This window comes from Corapipo altera, unplaced genomic scaffold (assembly GCF_003945725.1).
Source record: "Corapipo altera isolate COAL_440 unplaced genomic scaffold, ASM394572v1 22, whole genome shotgun sequence".
Classification (NCBI taxonomy): Eukaryota; Metazoa; Chordata; class Aves; order Passeriformes; family Pipridae; genus Corapipo; species Corapipo altera.
In genome coordinates, this window is record NW_020884886.1 from 6,425,653 (window position 1) to 6,442,801 (window position 17,149).

Here is a 17,149-nt window from a genome sequence, read left to right on the forward strand (position 1 = left end):
CCATTATTTGAGTGGTTGTATCTTCTCTGCAAATACTCAACCTATACTTTCAGTCATGAAGTTGCAAGTTAAAGCACAGTGAGCTACAGATTTCAATCATAAATTTGATCCTTCCTTATGCAACTTGCAAAGTTTGCAAAGCCAGATACTGAAGTTGTGGGACATCCTATGTTATCCCTATGGAAACTGAAATTCTCACAGCTAGCTTAAGTTTTATGGCACAGTTGTTGGAGAGGCAGAAAAGAATCCAAATCTCCTCTTTTTACACATAACTTGAACTTCTTGTTTTGTGATGTTACATTCTAGTCCTACCCATACAGAAACACCCATTTTCTATGTTCATGCTTTCTGCATACCTGAATCACCTGCCTTCTACACAGGAAAAGCCCTTCTCACCATTTAAAAAATAAAATTACTCAAGAGTACAAATACATCCCAGCCTATCACATTCAAGTGCTATCAGAGTATTTTAATAGGTTTGTCAATTTAGGACTACCCACTGTGCTAGCTAAATACCTAATTACATGGATTTTAAGATCAAATATAGGCAATGCCTTTGTTAAGCTGCAGGAAATTACTACAGTGTCTGCTGTTATGTAAAGAATATTTGAGAAATATAAATCATACAGCATTTGTTATAGTGAATAATCATGCAAAAAACCAAACAAAATTAAATGATTCACTTTAAAGCATGCAGAAAATTGAACAGATGATTAAAAGAGTAGCTTAAGTAAGGACACATGAAGGCATGCAGTTTCAGACTTGGTTTACCTTGTAAAAACAGGATTGTGTATACCATATAAATGCTCTTTATGATAACCATTATTACCATTTTCTGTACTGTAATAAAATAAATACACCAAGAAAGACCATGTTAACTATAAGATGCATTATGTACAGTATGGCTTCTAAGACATGTACATGGGTGATGGTATGATATGCAAAGATAAACTGTGTCTGTACAATAGAATATAATTTTTCCTTTGTAACTTTCAGGAGTTATGGCATAATCATAATTTTACATTTTAAAATATTTTTATATTCTCAAAAAATCAATTAATTACTTTTCTATTCTTGTTGAGTTGGATACTCTAATATAATCTATAAAGTCTGGTGAAACAGAACACGTTACCTCTTTAGAAGTAACAAGTTACATTAAAAATATAAACCCTCCCACATTAATAAAATAATTTTAGCAAATATCAGCAAAAATGTCTTACGTTTTCATGGGTATAGTTTCGACACTAAAAAAACACAGAAAAGGAGGAGTAATTAACTAGACAGTAATAAGTGAGTAATTTTAGCTGTACACGACTGTTTCTGCTTTACTGACTTGTGAATGTGCCATGAAAAATGACCAGTGTGAAATGTGACAAATGCAGTGCACAGGCTACATGAACAATGAGCAAAACAAAGAGCAGAAAAGAAAACAATAAAAACAAAACTGATGGGAAAATAGGTAAGAATAGTTATCATAAAGTAAAATGCCAAGTCCCTGAGACAGAGGAACTGCAATTGAAAAAGGAAAGACTGGTTAGGAATAACTAAGATAGCAAGAAAGCAAATCACTAATTCAAGGAGATTACAAATCAGGCATAATTCACCTTAACAGGTTACTTAGCAGAACTAATAACTTGCGCATTTGGAACTTATTTATATAAACATTGATCATAAAGCCCTGAAGACCCCATCCTGAAATAAATTTCTCAAGGTCAGAGCCAGCACTATCTGCAGAGTCATGGCCCCCAAAGGCCAACTGCATGAAGCACTTTGCAGGCACCGACCCAAACCAGCAGCATTTCCCAGGAACATGAGGGTCTGCTCTGTCAGCACAGGTTTAAGGATTATAGAGCCTTCACATGAAACACTAGAAAAAACATTTTAATCCATTTGCCATTCAGTTTATTTAGGAGTATATACTTACTCATCATACACATCCTCTGTATCCATTCTACGATAGTATTTAGAGAGTTTTACAGCAAAAATTATGGCAGGAATTAAAAACATTGAAGAGCCTCCCAAACCAAACCAGAAGGTATTCTGAAACAAAACAAAATCAAGGAAAAAAAAGATCATGGAGAAAATTAACCAGAAAAGTAATGAACCCCTGCTTCATGTTTGAACCATTGTTCCCAGAACACAGCAGAAATTAGTGGCACCAGTCTGATGGTCTGTCTGAGCTCCTTTATACCAGTGTGGAACATGGCACATAGAGCATCCTCCACTGTCAGTGTGAGCCAACCTAAGAACATGACCAATCTTACAAATGTAACCAAACAGAAATATGGCCAAAGTTGCTCAAAGCTACAGGGCCATAGTGACCTAAGAAGTTATTTCAATGTACTCAGTTGTGGGCTAGAAAGCAACTTCCCATCTCACTCTTAATTTGCTAGCCATGTTGGGTTTTTTCCTTGATATTTTAAACCATCTTTCTTGCAATTCTTGTCAAAATATGAGTTCACAGAACTTTCTCAAGGTACTTTATAACTTGTTAATTGAAGCCCTGTTTGTGTAACTAATTTCATTATCATACAGTTGAACTGAGTTATAACCTGATGTTAAAATGATGATTTTTCACATTTGATTTGTATTGGCTGGAGGTATTTTGACTTCCAAGTGACTCAGCTAAGTTCTATCATGAGGGAAAATCATGGGTCATCTCTTACCACAAAGGAGAACAGAAGCTCTGTAATGTATGAACTAATCAAGGAGTACAACATGATTCCATCAGGTTAAGAGGTTTTCATAGTTAAGCATTACCAAGATTAAGCATTACTTAGTTAAGCATTATCAAGGTTAGAGTGCTTTGCCTTTGACAGCTTGCACGTATTTACTGCTGGTACGATTAGGACCCAGCTCAATGTGCCATAAAGCTAAGTAATAGCCAGGAGACATTTTAGGTACTTTCCAGGCACATGGTTGCTTGCTTTACTTTTAATACATGCTGTCCTCTTTCCAAGCTCTCTTGGCAAGATGAAAAAGCCAATATTGCCCTTATATACTGCTACAAGTCATGCTCCAAGTCCCCAGCATACAGAAACTAATCAAGATCTGTCTGCTACAAGTCAAGTGATAAAACCTTATTCAGGTTTTCTAGATTCCAGGAAAGATACTTGAGAAAGTTTTCCCTTGGTATTTTCCACTCACTTCCTGCTCCCACTCCAATCCTGTAAGTTAGAAATGGTTATAGCTGAAACTTCAGACCTTTCTGCTTTTCCACTTCAAGGTGGTACAGAATCAGTTGATTTTACAGAATTCTTGCTAATACAAGCTGAAGTTTAATGAAAACCTAAAACAAGTCCAGCACTGGTTTGTTTTCGGACTTGATCCAGATCAGAACATTTTCCTTACATAACTTGGTATGTGATACTTTATTATTTTACTTCAGAATAGTCTAGCTGGAATAATTAAATGCAGATGTACATTAAAAGATACCCCAATTTTGAGTAAAATAAAATGTTTCTTACCACAGAATCAGTTATATAGCTGCATAAAAAAATATCTACTGCTGTATCTATCACATTGGCAATAGGCTTGCATGTTGCTACTTCCATGGCAATCTGAAAAAAAGATTTAAAAAAAATACAGTATCTAACAGAATAAAATAAGAATCTCGAAACTTGCTTACAGTTAAATTTTACTAAATTGTTATGTCTCACCCTACCCAAATTCAAAATAAATACCAATGGGATATGCTACCATCTGAACATCTTTTAAACATCAGCTTACTTTCTCAAAGCCTGCAGCTGGAGAAATTTAAAACAAGATGCTAATGACATCAATTTGAACTATGCAGGTGAGACTCAGTGCAGTATTGCTACAAATGGTAGATTTCAGGCTAGCCCTGAAAACAATACTGTTAAATTTGCACTGCATTCCAACCAACACAGCTCCTCATTTCTATTCTGCAAACCCAACAAAACTCTACGAGACCAACTTTCTCACTGATACTAAATAAAAATGTATTAAAAACTGAAACTATAGAACATACCAAAAGTAACATTTTGGTGGTATTATTATTATTATATTTAGCTTTATTATTTTTTTTTTAAACATAGCTTTTCTCAATTAAGTAAATGCACCTTACCGACTCCTTGACCCACTCAGTGTATTGCTCAAAGTAGCCAACTATGGTATCCATGTACTTTTTTGTCTCCTAGGACCAGATAAAAGAGAACAAAAGCAAGTTAACCTCTACCTCCATGACATCAAATTAATGTACTTTGATCAAATAAAGCTTACCTGGACAATAACTTGAGAAGCGTTGTTATTTATGAGAAACTGGGCAGCATTAACAGCACTAATGACATTTTTCACCTTAACCTGGAGAGGAAGAGATGGTGTTTAATATAAATAAATCCCTTTCAGGCTGTTGCAATGGCTCTGGAGCCATTGTCAGGACCTGCTCTCTTAATGAACCAGTGTCACAATCTTGTCAAAATCTGACAAAACATGCAATTCTAGACAGAACATGAGCCTGCCTAAGGATTCATGATCATCTGACAAAATTCTCTCACTACTAAAAAAGGCTTGTATCAGTGGTTAAGACTAGTATCTTTTCCTGGAAACTACATAACTAATTTATATACTAGGATCTGTTTTATATTCCACTCTCTTTCTTTTCTTTAAGTGTAGAAATAGTTACATCAATGCCTGTATATGCACTACAGACACACATGGTGCACAGGAAGAAAACACTGGGCCATATACTATCACAACTCTTGATGACTAAAGTAGGATTCTATACAGCCAGAATATGCCGCTAATCAATAACCTAAAGGATCGAGATGCTTTTTCGATATATGTACAACCCCATAAAGTCTTTCAAAGAACACACACAAAGAACAGTGCACATAGAGCCTGAAAATGTAGAGATGTCAAACATGATCCCTTTCTTACCAACACTTTATTTTATGGTTTCTTACCTCCCCACCCAGACTCAAATCACAGACTCTAAAAGACATCTAACTGGTCTGCTGCTGTGGTTGGGTGAAAACTGCAATGGGAAGCACTGAGGTAGGTATGACCCACAAAGCTGTTGTAACTATGACCAAGGTAATGTGCCTAGATTCTTGCTACCAGAGCCAAGGCAGGCTGGTGGTAACAGAAAGCTCTGCTGCCAGAAAAGTAACTGTCCTGTTGGCCTCACTCTCTGGCAGAGCATGGAGCCAGGTGGTCTCACTGTGATGCAGGCAGCAGTTGCTACCTAGAGAGGAAACCTGGGCTGCCCTGGGGAAGCCTCTATACATATCCAGGTTCCCACAGTGAGGATGCTGCTGCAGGAGCAGAGAATTAACAAGTACCATCTAATGAAACAGAGCCCAGTGGGAGCTGAACGTGGAACAAGAGGTGGTTAAGGATGTGAATCACAAAGCTCTCTCTTGTCAGTTGTACTTTTGCATTTTGTTTCTTGGTCGTTCCCCCCAAGTTTTGCAGTCAAGGATTCTAGAAAAACAATAAACCTACATTTTGAGGAAAATGAATAAGCACACTATACAGAACTGTACTGAAGCCTATTTTATCATGTGACAACTCAGTTTACAATTCATTCTCCTAAAAACATCTCAACCATTCATTTTTTTCCCCTTTTTGTGCAGAAGAGATATTTAACTCCTTGTTACTACCTCAACACATTACAATCTCTCACAGTAACAGAACAGCTGTAAATAGAAGAAAACTGTACTGAAAATATATGCCCTGCACATGTGGCAAAAGGATTTAAAACACAAAAATATTCCTGCTGCCAGAAAGAGAAGCTTACCATAAGTTCAGATGATGTTTTCTTCAGTAACCTAATGCTCTGGTTTAAAGTGCTCTATTGGAAAAGAGGGGAGAAAAAAAGCTTCAAGTCATTACTACAGGTATGAGCACACCTGGTTTAATATTACATTAATGCTTTGATCTTCTATAGATTATTTTGTTGTTAATACTAAGTATCACACTATGTATAACAGTAACAACTGCATTAAAATGAATACATTGTGGGTTTAATCAGTATTTCGCCAACAGCACTGACTTAACTAGAGTTAGATCCAACAAACCCAGTAAGATTTAGCTGGAGGGAGGACAGAACAGTTAAAATCAGAATCAAGTGTTCAGAGAATTCTATATTGTGCAGTTTCTGAAGGGAAAAAGCACTTACCCTAGCTTTAACATATTTCTTGACAGTCAGTTTTTGTAAAAGAAAAAAGAGATGAAAATAATTAGGAGTTAATTAGGAAAGAACAGCATAGAATCAGAGTGGACCAGAAGACCTAATGTTTTTCTACAAGCCGGCTTTGATAGGGGCAGAAATACTGTATCAGATGCCAGGATAAATTAAAGGTCTTCATGTTATGTAGAGGAAGAAGTAACATCAAGCAGGTAGGAGATTCACAGCTTGATACTATACAAATCCATGTTTGGCAAAATCAGGCAGAAGCAGCCCTTTCAGATCTTTCAGAGCATCAGTAAAAAAACCACTTTGGCTCCAAATGCTCTCCAACTCTCAAGAGTTTCCAATTCTGTTAGGTGACTGCTAACTCCAAGAAATAAAGTGTGAAAGTGGTAACTGCCTTTATTACTGAAGACAAATGGCAAGCAAAAAAGAAAACGAGTGATTTTGGGTTAGAGCTTTGTAAAGTTCTCCCCTGCTTCCTCTTTCATTCATATATAACCACAAGTAGCTACAGAAAAAATAGTGAAGAAAAAGGTCGTGATTTTAAACAGTACTATAAAACAGTAGTATTACAAGTAGGAAAACTATTTATTAAACACATACTTTAGTCAGATTACTCTTCACTGACACAATCTATGCTAATGCAAGTCCAGCTTTCTAACCTTTATTTAAGAGATTTAGAGATTCATATTTTCTACAAATGTTTCAATATTAATTTCATGTTTTTACCATAGCTTGCTCTAGTGGAACGACTTGCTGGTTATGAATCATCCGAATGCTGTTTGCGTGTCCTTTTAAGGCATTTTCCAGTGCTCCTTTTGGCTGCAAAAAATGCAATTATGCAGTATTGTTCAGTAATCTCAAAGCTTCCCAACAAAGCAAAAACCAAAGAAAGTTGCACATTATACCCATCCACTCCAGAACAGCTGATGCTAAAAATGAGATATGGCAGACTGAATTCCTCAACACACGGAGGGGAAAATAATCACCGTATTAATAATTCAAGCCTCAGCAACCAAACCAGATATATCACCTTGCTTTGCTGGCTACAACATTATCAGCACAGATTTAACTGAAGGGAATTTTCACATGGTGCACTAAGTAATTTTAAATACAGAAGAGTGAGCATACCCCCCTGGCAGTTGCCACAAGCCAGACCCCACTGCAAGAACCCCGCAGCACTGTGCCCCAGCTGGGACGAGCATCTCTCGGTCATGGGTACTTGCTTTTGCTTTGGCAATGTGGACATCACCCTGAGGCATCCTCTGCTTTCTGAGAGGCACAGAATATAGATATTTTCAGCCAGCAACTTGGAAAGATGGCTGTGAAGGGTATTTTCCATTTCTGTGGCTCCTGCCTTTCAGTCAGAAGATTTGAGTTCGTGCTCTGATTTTCAAGTCCAAATGCCTGTCTGGAGCTCACGTTCGTTGCAAAACCCTAAAAATTTCCTTTTACTCCCAGAAACAAATTTATTTTCCATTTCCTTTTGGTGGTAAAATCACTTGGCTCCCTGCATATACACTGAATACACACTGTTAACTCCGTTTTGGAAGTGTAATAATGGCAGACCTCAATGCTCAGAGGTGTGTTTCCTTCCTGGGAGGTGTTCATGTAAGCAGTCAGCTGCGGTCACTGAGCAGTTAGTTTCAGGATATTTCATCTCCTGTACTGACAAGGTGAGTTAATTCACCTAATAACACTTGTTGGTGGCATTGCTCCCTCCTCCATATCCTGACCCCCTTGGTTTGATTAAAGTTTTTTTTCCATTGTAAAAACATATGTTCAATTTTTACAAATCATTGTAAAAAAAAGGTGTCAAAAAATGCAAACTATACACCTGAAGTTACTGAATTCCAAAAGCTTTTAGTTTATTTTTTAATTGATTGCTCTAAGATCTATCACTAATAACAAAGTGGGATTATAAAATATCCGTGGAAATCAGTATCATTTTTTAACAATCTAATGTCTGTAATACATTGTATTGCTGCTGTTTTGGCTTGGTATTGGGTTTTTTTGGACATTTCATAGATTACACTAAATAGCATCACAAGGAAGAAATAAAAACATACACTGTAATAGTGAACACATTTACTATTGCATTTGTCTTTTATATGAAGAAATTACTCTGTCTGATCTAGTCTCAATTCTATTGCTTCCTTAAGATTCTACTACTATAAAAAATAATGAAAACAGTCTACCAGGACAATATATTTTCCTTTATGAAACTACGCAGAACATATTTCAGGGGCAACTCTATGTTAACATGTTTGAAGAACTCCAGCTTTCACTTGTAAAACAGCCCCAAATCAACAACAAAACCACCTCACCTGTATAACCTTCCACATGGTACAGTAAAAACTGGAAATTGAAGTAAAGTGTGGCCAAAGATATTGGCATGTGCCCAAGTTAGCAGGCAACCCACATGGGTAAGCAGGCAATGTGCAGCTCACCGATGGTGCTTGGAGAAGTTGCTAACTACAATACAGGAAAACTCCAGGAGCAGCTGACCTTGACACAAGTGCACATGAAGCAGAAAAAAAGCCCCAACCAACAAAAAAAAACCAAACCCAAAACCAGCAACAGGTGTGTGCAAATTATGCAAAAAGCTGAAGTAAACAAAGCAGGGGCTTCCACTGGTGCCCTCCTCTCCCTGGAGGAAGGATGGATGGATATCTGATAAATTCCAAACAACGTGGTCTCCCTCTGCTGTGTCCCTTAGTGATCCAACCAATTGTAGTATGTGTGCAGTGTAACTCTTCCTTCTGCACTGCAACGCAGGAATCTGTCTGGGGCCAGTGTCCAAACCATGACTCTCATTTTGAAAAATGAGTACAAAGCGACCTTGACATGCATACAAACATATCAGCTGAATAGTCACTATCCATTAACGTGGATCTGTGCCACTTGCAGATTGATTCATTTGTGGGAAATGTTGTAGCAGTACCCTCTGACCATTCTCCATGTGTCTGCTTTCAAAAACCCCTTCAGAGAAGACAGGGTTTCTTTTGTGCATTCTCCCTCCACAATGGAGCTCCAGTTCTCACTAGAGCTCTTATGAGCTGCCACAGTATAAATATCATCACTAATTGCAAAGTCTTCCGCTCACTAACTGAAAGAAAATTAATTCAAATCATCTTTTCCATCATGATCTAATCCATTTTTCTTCTATCTCGGACCTGAAAATGTAGAGAGCATAACAGGAAATACTGAAATGGAGTATTCCCCTCAGTTCTTAAGCAAACAGTGCAATTCAAGAAAACAGACTTCCAGAGCAGAAACTGTACAACAGCATACAAAAATCAATAATTAGCAACATCTAAAATACAGGTCATAGGAAACATTGTTCTAGAAAGTTTTTCCTTACATGACAGTGCACAACGTATGTAAGTGTCTAAAGTACAACAATTCTCCCACAGAAAGTCTACTTTGCTATGTATTTATATTTATATGATATAAAAATGATACATTATATGTATTATTTTATTATTGAATTAAACTTACCAGCTGGTCTGCTCTTGCTTCTAAGTCATTAGCAAAGGAGAGAAGATCAACCTTGGTAACACTTTTATTGATCTGAAACAAGATGTGAACAGTGAGAACAGGAGTGTGCTGTTATTGCATTTACACAGTTTGTACTTAACTATTCTACCTACTCTGTTTACTCTTTATTTCTTTAAATATTTACTGACCTTAACTTCTGAAGTGCTTTTTTTCCCCAACTTCTATTATCCTTCAAAATATGGCCTTTCACACAAAAGCAGATTTTTCTGTTTTGCCCATAGTTAAAGAAATATTTAATTTTATACTTTGTCCCAGTCATGTCTCTGGTTGACTACAGTCTCACCTCTGTCAAATATGCTGAAAAGTCTATCCCATCTATTCCTGAAGAGCTGAAATTCAGAAGGTTCTCCTTCCCAATTTCATCCAGCAGAATGATTTTGCTGAGGTTTATCTGAATATGTTCAATTTTAAGTGCCACATCTTCTGTATACTGAGAGGGAAACAAAAGAAAGCATAAAAGTAGTTTGCAACCAGTTCATATTCTGCTATAGCCCCTGCCCAAAGCATCTTGCTTTTGGTGATGACTCATTTCCACGGAGAAGCATGCACTGACTTTTGCTTACATCAGTTTAATTTAATTAACTTCAGTAGAATCCACCAGGTAATGTTGGTGGTAATGTTCTTCCCTTCCCTGCAGTATCCACAGTATCCAGTCATGCCAGGTTCTAACCTACCTATGCCTCTTTCATACCAATGAATTACTTGCTTTCCATTCTGTTTTAAGCAGGCTTTCCTGAATAAATGCTAGTCCCTCCTAAGAGAGAGACTAACATCCCTCCAGGAAACATTATCCTTAAGAATATTATTTGGGAGAGGGACTCTGTCTATTAAGTGTGGGTTCAGTGCCTGGCAGTACAGAACATGTATCCCTGAGGGTTTGCTGTAATGAAGACAAGTACTGCAGGCAACCCCAAAATTACTACAGTCATGTAATGACAGTGCAGTCATGGATTATTAGATCTTAACTGAAAAGATTATTTAATCCCAACCCCTTCCAATCATTCTTAAGACCACAGTACATCATATCCTAGATCAACACAAATCTGACTGTAATCAGAAGAGAATGAACCAAGAAAGGCATTTATATAAAAAGAAGACTGTCATTTAACACCATAAGCAGCCTTTGGAAGACACTAGACTCCAACCTTCCTTCTATGCAAGCTTCAAAGTTAAAACCAACATTATTATCAGCATCCATAAAAAAAGTACATTAGAAAATCTTCCATGGACCCTAAGACTGGTAAAAAACATCTTCTTTGTAACTAGACTTCTTTTTTCAGATTAGTTTGGACAGTTCTTGACTCCTTGAAGGATGTTTTGTATATAAAAACAAAAATCTCATAAAATCAGGACACACTGTACAATGTTTTGAGAGCAAACGTCCTTCAGAAACAATCATGCACTCACTCATAGTTTCTTTACTTACCATACTAATATTTAGAAACTCATTGATATTGAACAGGTATTCCAGGTGAAGGGAAGTATAAATTCCTTTGTTTTCCTTGCAATCACTAAAAAAACCACAAATACACAGATCAGCCTAAAAACCACCTGGAGGACCAAGTATTAAAAGAATGATTAATGATTTTTTCTTATTCTAAGAAAATCAATCCTTCAGAAAAAAAATACTGGCTATATTTTTTGAAGCTCAGACTACAAGAAAAGTAACTAACAGTTGTCTCAAAGACGCAAAATATTTTATCAAAGAGTTTAACCAGTATCACCATACAATATTATGCTAAGACCACCTCTAATAACTCATATATGGGAGAAAATTGCTTTTGCTAGTGATTCACTAGAAAATCAGAATGTCTTCTGGAACATGTGTGATTTTTGGATGTGCCTGGAAAACAAAGCATGGAAGATACCACCAAATCAGTATGTGTAAAATGAATGAACTAAAAGTGAAGTAAATATTAAATGAATTAAATGTTAATCATAATTTTAATACCTGTACACTTTTTCAAAAGTCAAGTTAACATTTGGATTTTTAAAGAGGATGCCAGCAAGATAGTTTTTCCATTGCTTATTTAGTAAGTAAGGTGTATCCAAAACCTAGAAGACAAAATTCAGTAACGTTACTATAATTCCAAGTTTCTTTGTGTACTTGTTCATATGTGGTCTTTTGACACATAGCCACATCTAAGCTTATCATCCACTAATGAAAATATAAGCATAACAGCAAATTCAAACTCTGGTGCAGAAAGTGAATATTAAAGCTCCCCATCACTGAGGAAAGCTGAATCAGAAAAATCTGTCTCCAAAGGAAGACAGGCATGCAGTACTTACACTACACAAAGCAAATTAAACCAAGAAAGGATTAATGTCTCTATTTGGTGTGTAAGGAGAAAGTAAAACCAGATCCAAACTCACTTAAAGTGTCCTATAAAAAATAATATGCCATACAGAGCTGACAAGACCATTGGGACTCACTGGGATCCTAATAATTTAATAAGATGAATAACTTCACCTTGAATAAATTTTTATCTTCAAAGGGCTCACAGACCAGTTTTTCTACATTTCCACCTGTGACAAAAGTGAGCACCACTACAGTCATCAGCACCCAGGAGAAAAGAAAACTGAATCCAACTCCTCTGAAAAAGAAATAAGTTGAATAAGTTTTTGCTTTTTAAGAACATTTTATACACACACACACATACACACACACACACACACACACTTGGGGCAACAGTGAGGCAAACAGTTAGGAGTTATAACAGATAGGAAAACTCATAGACAGTTGAAATACTTCTGTTTTCCAAATACGTTCTTGTCCTCTGAAACAAATGTTTCAGCACTGTAAAGTCTTCAGCTAAAGTGCATCTAAAATGCTCACATTTGCATTGGGCATGCAAACTGTTTTAAGAATTAAGAGCCACAAACCCATACAATTTTCTTTTTTAAATTCAACTCTTTAGCCCTGTGCTCTCAAAAAACGTTTTAGGAAGGTTTCAGTTGCAATCTTCTCCTGCACCCAGCAGAAACAACATTAATCCACTACTAGGCACTTTTCAACCCCAAACCTTCTGAAATGCTCTGAGAAAATCAAGTGTCTCTGGTCTCTTCCCATGGCTTTTTAATTTTGAGCAAATGCTCAAGTGTACTAAAAAGCTATGACTTTCTCCTTTTATTTTCAATTATCTGTTCCCAGTTTTTCCAGTTCCCAAAGGGGCTTACACAGAAATTCATTACCTAAAACACTCACCTTAGAACAGTAGACTCAGGGGTTTTATCCTTCAGCTATGATCCTCAATGAAAGAGCAACCCAAAATCCCCAAGTCCCTCAAGTATGTGAGATCAATATTTATTTCTACTTTTTCTCAGCAGATATAGATAGGTAACAAACCAGATTGTTTTTTACGTCCTCCAAAATCAACCAAACCAACTTTCTACAGGTACACTTAGTTCATTTTTCCCATGTAAGTGAAACTTACGCCATAAGAAAGTTTCCTCCAGTGTTGGAGATACAGCCTCTGGTTGTTGGAGAAGCATGTTTATCATAACCACAGGTGCCACATAGCAATCCAAGATAGTAAAAGACCAGAATGAGGACCACCATGCAGCACAGAATGAGACACCCCAGCCACCTGAGGAATAAAAGACAAAGTTTGTTGTTATTTTCACGCAAAGAACACGCTGGAGACCTGCAGAGAACATCATGCAACACTATATTCCCAACTGGCCCACTCGTGGATCTGTCTGAGCAACAAATGCTAGCAACAAAAACAAGCATTCACTACACTAGTGTGTATTTTGGACCAGAATATGGTTATTGCTGGATTAAAGGCAGCTGCTGCTGAAGGACTGGGGAACAGGCACCACAGGAACAAGGTGTCCCCAACACCAGTTACTGCAGGTGGACTGTGCTGAAGCATCAAAGTGCTCCAAGTGGAGCAAACAATGACTCAGAAGAAGCAGATGTTCAAACAGTAATTTATTCAAGAAGCAATGGAGAAATTTATGAATGTGGACTGGCCATCAGTCATTAAGTACACAGCTGCTCTTACTGCAAGGCTTACTAACTTTTTGCATACTGTGTTAGGCTTGTAATTGTAAATAACTATATTTAAGGCTGTAAAAACCTAGGCATTGTGTGGAACGCTTTCAATGATTGGAACAGTTAATGGAACTTGATGAGGAGAAAGATCTTGGATAGGAAACGAACTTTAATTTTTATTAAATACATCACACAACACGTCTATCTGTCCATGTAGCTGGAGCACATCTATTTATTCATACATTATATATATATCACATTCTAGTCTTTAATCCTCTCCCAATTTCCTCTGCACTTCTTTTTCTCTTCTGTTGTCACTTATATTTTTAAGTTCCCTTTTTTCCTCCCTGTACCTCTGTAGAGAAAATTCTGTAAAAGAAATACTGTAATGAACATGCACAGTCAATAAAAAGAAAGCCATTAATGCTGACAGGTATATTTGTAAGAGAATATTTATTAAGAACTGCAAATAAGGTACCTGTAATTAAGAAAGAAATGGATAGAAAATAATTTAAACAACTACAGGCTTGTTGGTCTCATTTGTACTTGAAGTATTATTAGGTTAGACAAAAACATGCATTTAAGTGTCAATGTAGATGAGATATATTCTCCAGTAGCAGAATAAAACAACATATTTATTTGGTTAAATGTTATGTGAGCTTCAAAGAAAATACTGATAAATTTGTCAAATTAAGGGTCATCACAAAAACTGTCAGATAAGGAATGGGCTAAAGGTAAGGTTCTAAAAAAGGTTCTAGAAGTTCAGTCTTCTGCTCACTTTTATTTAACACTGCATTAAAGCCGTCAACACACAGTCTGTAGCAGTGAAACTGATTAGGACACAAAGATAAAAGCAATTATCAATTATAAAATCAACCGAAGGGTCAAAGAAAATGTAGGGAGAATCTGATGAGTTGCACGACAGAAATGACTAAATCTGGACAAAGGTAGATGGTAGGAAATAAAAAGCTTTATGCTTCAAAATACGAGATTACTCAACTGTAAGAGTCACAAAGTCTCAAACAGAAAGAGGATGTTCCTCTCAACGTACAGTTAACCCAGGCATTTGCAAGGACAAGTGCTACACCAGCAGTGACACACGCGGGTGAGCACAGATTTACAGGTGTGAGGCAGAATCCCTGCTACTCCCCTGTGGTAAAAAGGGTGCAATAACAAGGGATTGGCTGCAAGATCTCTGTGGTCCTATGCCCTCACAACTTACCTGCAACTCAGTGAAAACAAGCCCTAACTAAAAAGTCACCCTGGCATTATAGAACAATTGATTTCCTTTAGGTGTTACATCTTTGACATCTACCTACCTCTATCCTTCCTGAAACAGACACGAAGGCCTAAAGTAGAAACTACCTCCTGCTCTGTGGTGGAACAGCACACAGATGTTGATTAGCTGCATCTTTGCCCTTTACCAAAATGCCAGTAACAAACGTAGCATGCCTTAAAGTATCTTTGTTTCACTGTGTTCATCATTAATAGTTTACTTGCCTTTACAGACCACTAAACTATTAAAAAGTATTAACAACAGGTAACACTTCACTCCTGCCTTATTTCATGTACATACCTGTAGAAATCATACTGCTCCACTAATGGAAAATAATCTTGAACATATGCCTCACTCTGTGTAAGATATACCATCAAATCGTCTAAAATCTTCTGAACAGGGAGCGCTTTTGTGAAGGTAGTAATATTGGAACCAACGGATTCCAGCACGCTTTTGATATCTAAAAGAATATACATATTGCATGTTACAGATCCATAGAGGAAATTTACATTCCATGTATGCATTATAAAATGCTATTAAGCCATTTGCCACATGTAACAAGCAAGCCATGAAGACAAGTGTGAGGAAGAGACAAGCAGGCAACAAAAACATCAAGCTTTGAAGTAACACAATGGCATTTTAAAATGCACACTTTGTTTTTAGCATTCAGTTTAATGATGAAAGATGTGGAAGTTGAGCCAGAGTTCTTCCTCTTGCCTTTCATTATAATGAATGTGTCACCTTTTTATCTAGCCAGCTTAAATCTTCCTTTTCATGCAATATTGCAAATGGTAACACTGATCAAGACAATTAGCCAATAAGTTTATGAAGGAGAAGATCAAAATCTATTTATAAACTCCATGCCTTGGGAACACAACACTGTGAAAGAAATTATACTTCTTATATTGAGAATCTATACTAGTTCTTTTCAACCTTATCAAAAGAGATTACTTAAATAAATTCTTTCCAATTAATGAGCAACACTCTTGAGGTAACAATCAATTAATCCATTTTTCCCTCAGATAATGAACAAACATGCTACCCTATACTTACAATTTAGATATACGCTATTTAGATTTACAGACACATGATTAATTCACTTATTATACACCCTGTCTATGTGTAAAATGCAGTTTCTCTATACTCTCCCCCTTCTTTCAACTTGAAACATACTCGGAACAGCAGGATGTATAACTACAGGTTGCAATCTGGTAGCAGACACCACCTTCTATTCTCAAACAAGATCATCTGTTTTGATGTTTAATCTTCAAATCAACCAGGTAACAAATCATTCTTTTTAAAAAGTTTATAAATAAATGCATTTTTTTCTAGTAAGCCCATTTATATGCTTTGTAACTCAAACCCAGTTTAGTGCAAACAAACTCAAAAAATTTATAAATAGGTAAATTAAGATGGCTTGTCTGTGTTTACACATAGCAGCAGATACTGAAAATGAGTAAATCTGCTCTAGGTTTCCTAATGACAAGTATAACATTGATTTTCTAAAACTGGCTCATTTTAGGCAAGTTCACATAGTACACTATGCTCGTATCTATACTGTCCTTCATTTTGCCCAGGAGGGGAAGAAAAAGAACAGAAAAACTTACAAGGAACAGCTGCTTATATAATGCAGAACAGGTCCACAGTGCAAGAACAAAAATTAAAACAGATTAGTATACATACACTATACTACCATACAGGTATGGTCAAAGACTAAAAAATGTAAAGCCCAAGTAATAAAACAATTAAGACAGCCATTTAAATTATCCTTAAAAGCATATTTTTACCTTCCCTTTGCCATCCACTACATTTTAATACAACTGTAGGCAGGTTCAGGTTTTTTAACATCACACTCCTAAATATGTCATAAACACATCAGTCAAGGAAAATTAGCCTTTCATCCAAATAAAGTGCCAGTGTGAAGTTGGGATCCCAAGATTTCTCGTGACTAAAAAGCCTAACAGATAAAACACCTCCATAATATACCATACAGCCTATTTTTAGATTTAATTTTGGGTCCTCATTAAGACACAGTTGCCTTCTGTGTTTTTTTTCTAGTACCAGATTTAAAAAAAAAGAAGCCAATCTTTTAATGATCTTTAGCCAAGAAAATATATTATCAATAAATGAAAACAAAAACATTAATCAAAGTGAAAAG

The 17,149-nt window shown here is 36.5% G+C and overlaps 1 protein-coding gene across 17 annotated transcripts in view; it reads right to left on the reverse strand.

Annotated features, from left to right (window-relative positions):
• Positions 1–17,149, reverse strand: part of PROM1 (prominin 1) — a 61,519-nt gene that overhangs the window by 3,035 nt on the left and 41,335 nt on the right. For 4 of the 17 annotated variants that reach the window (XM_027642754.1, XM_027642752.1, XM_027642747.1 and 1 more), the window contains 17 exons: positions 16,599–16,607; positions 15,292–15,451; positions 13,153–13,305; positions 12,189–12,312; positions 11,670–11,773; positions 11,145–11,229; positions 10,002–10,148; positions 9,659–9,730; positions 6,887–6,979; positions 6,143–6,160; positions 5,762–5,815; positions 4,243–4,323; positions 4,088–4,156; positions 3,468–3,560; positions 1,925–2,040; positions 1,221–1,244; positions 772–840 (listed from right to left, as the gene is read on the reverse strand). In XM_027642754.1, coding sequence (XP_027498555.1) covers positions 772–840; positions 1,221–1,244; positions 1,925–2,040; positions 3,468–3,560; positions 4,088–4,156; positions 4,243–4,323; positions 5,762–5,815; positions 6,143–6,160; positions 6,887–6,979; positions 9,659–9,730; positions 10,002–10,148; positions 11,145–11,229; positions 11,670–11,773; positions 12,189–12,312; positions 13,153–13,305; positions 15,292–15,451; positions 16,599–16,607 — 1,471 coding nt within the window. The other 13 variants (XM_027642765.1, XM_027642751.1, XM_027642755.1 and 10 more) reach the window with 9 other exon arrangements.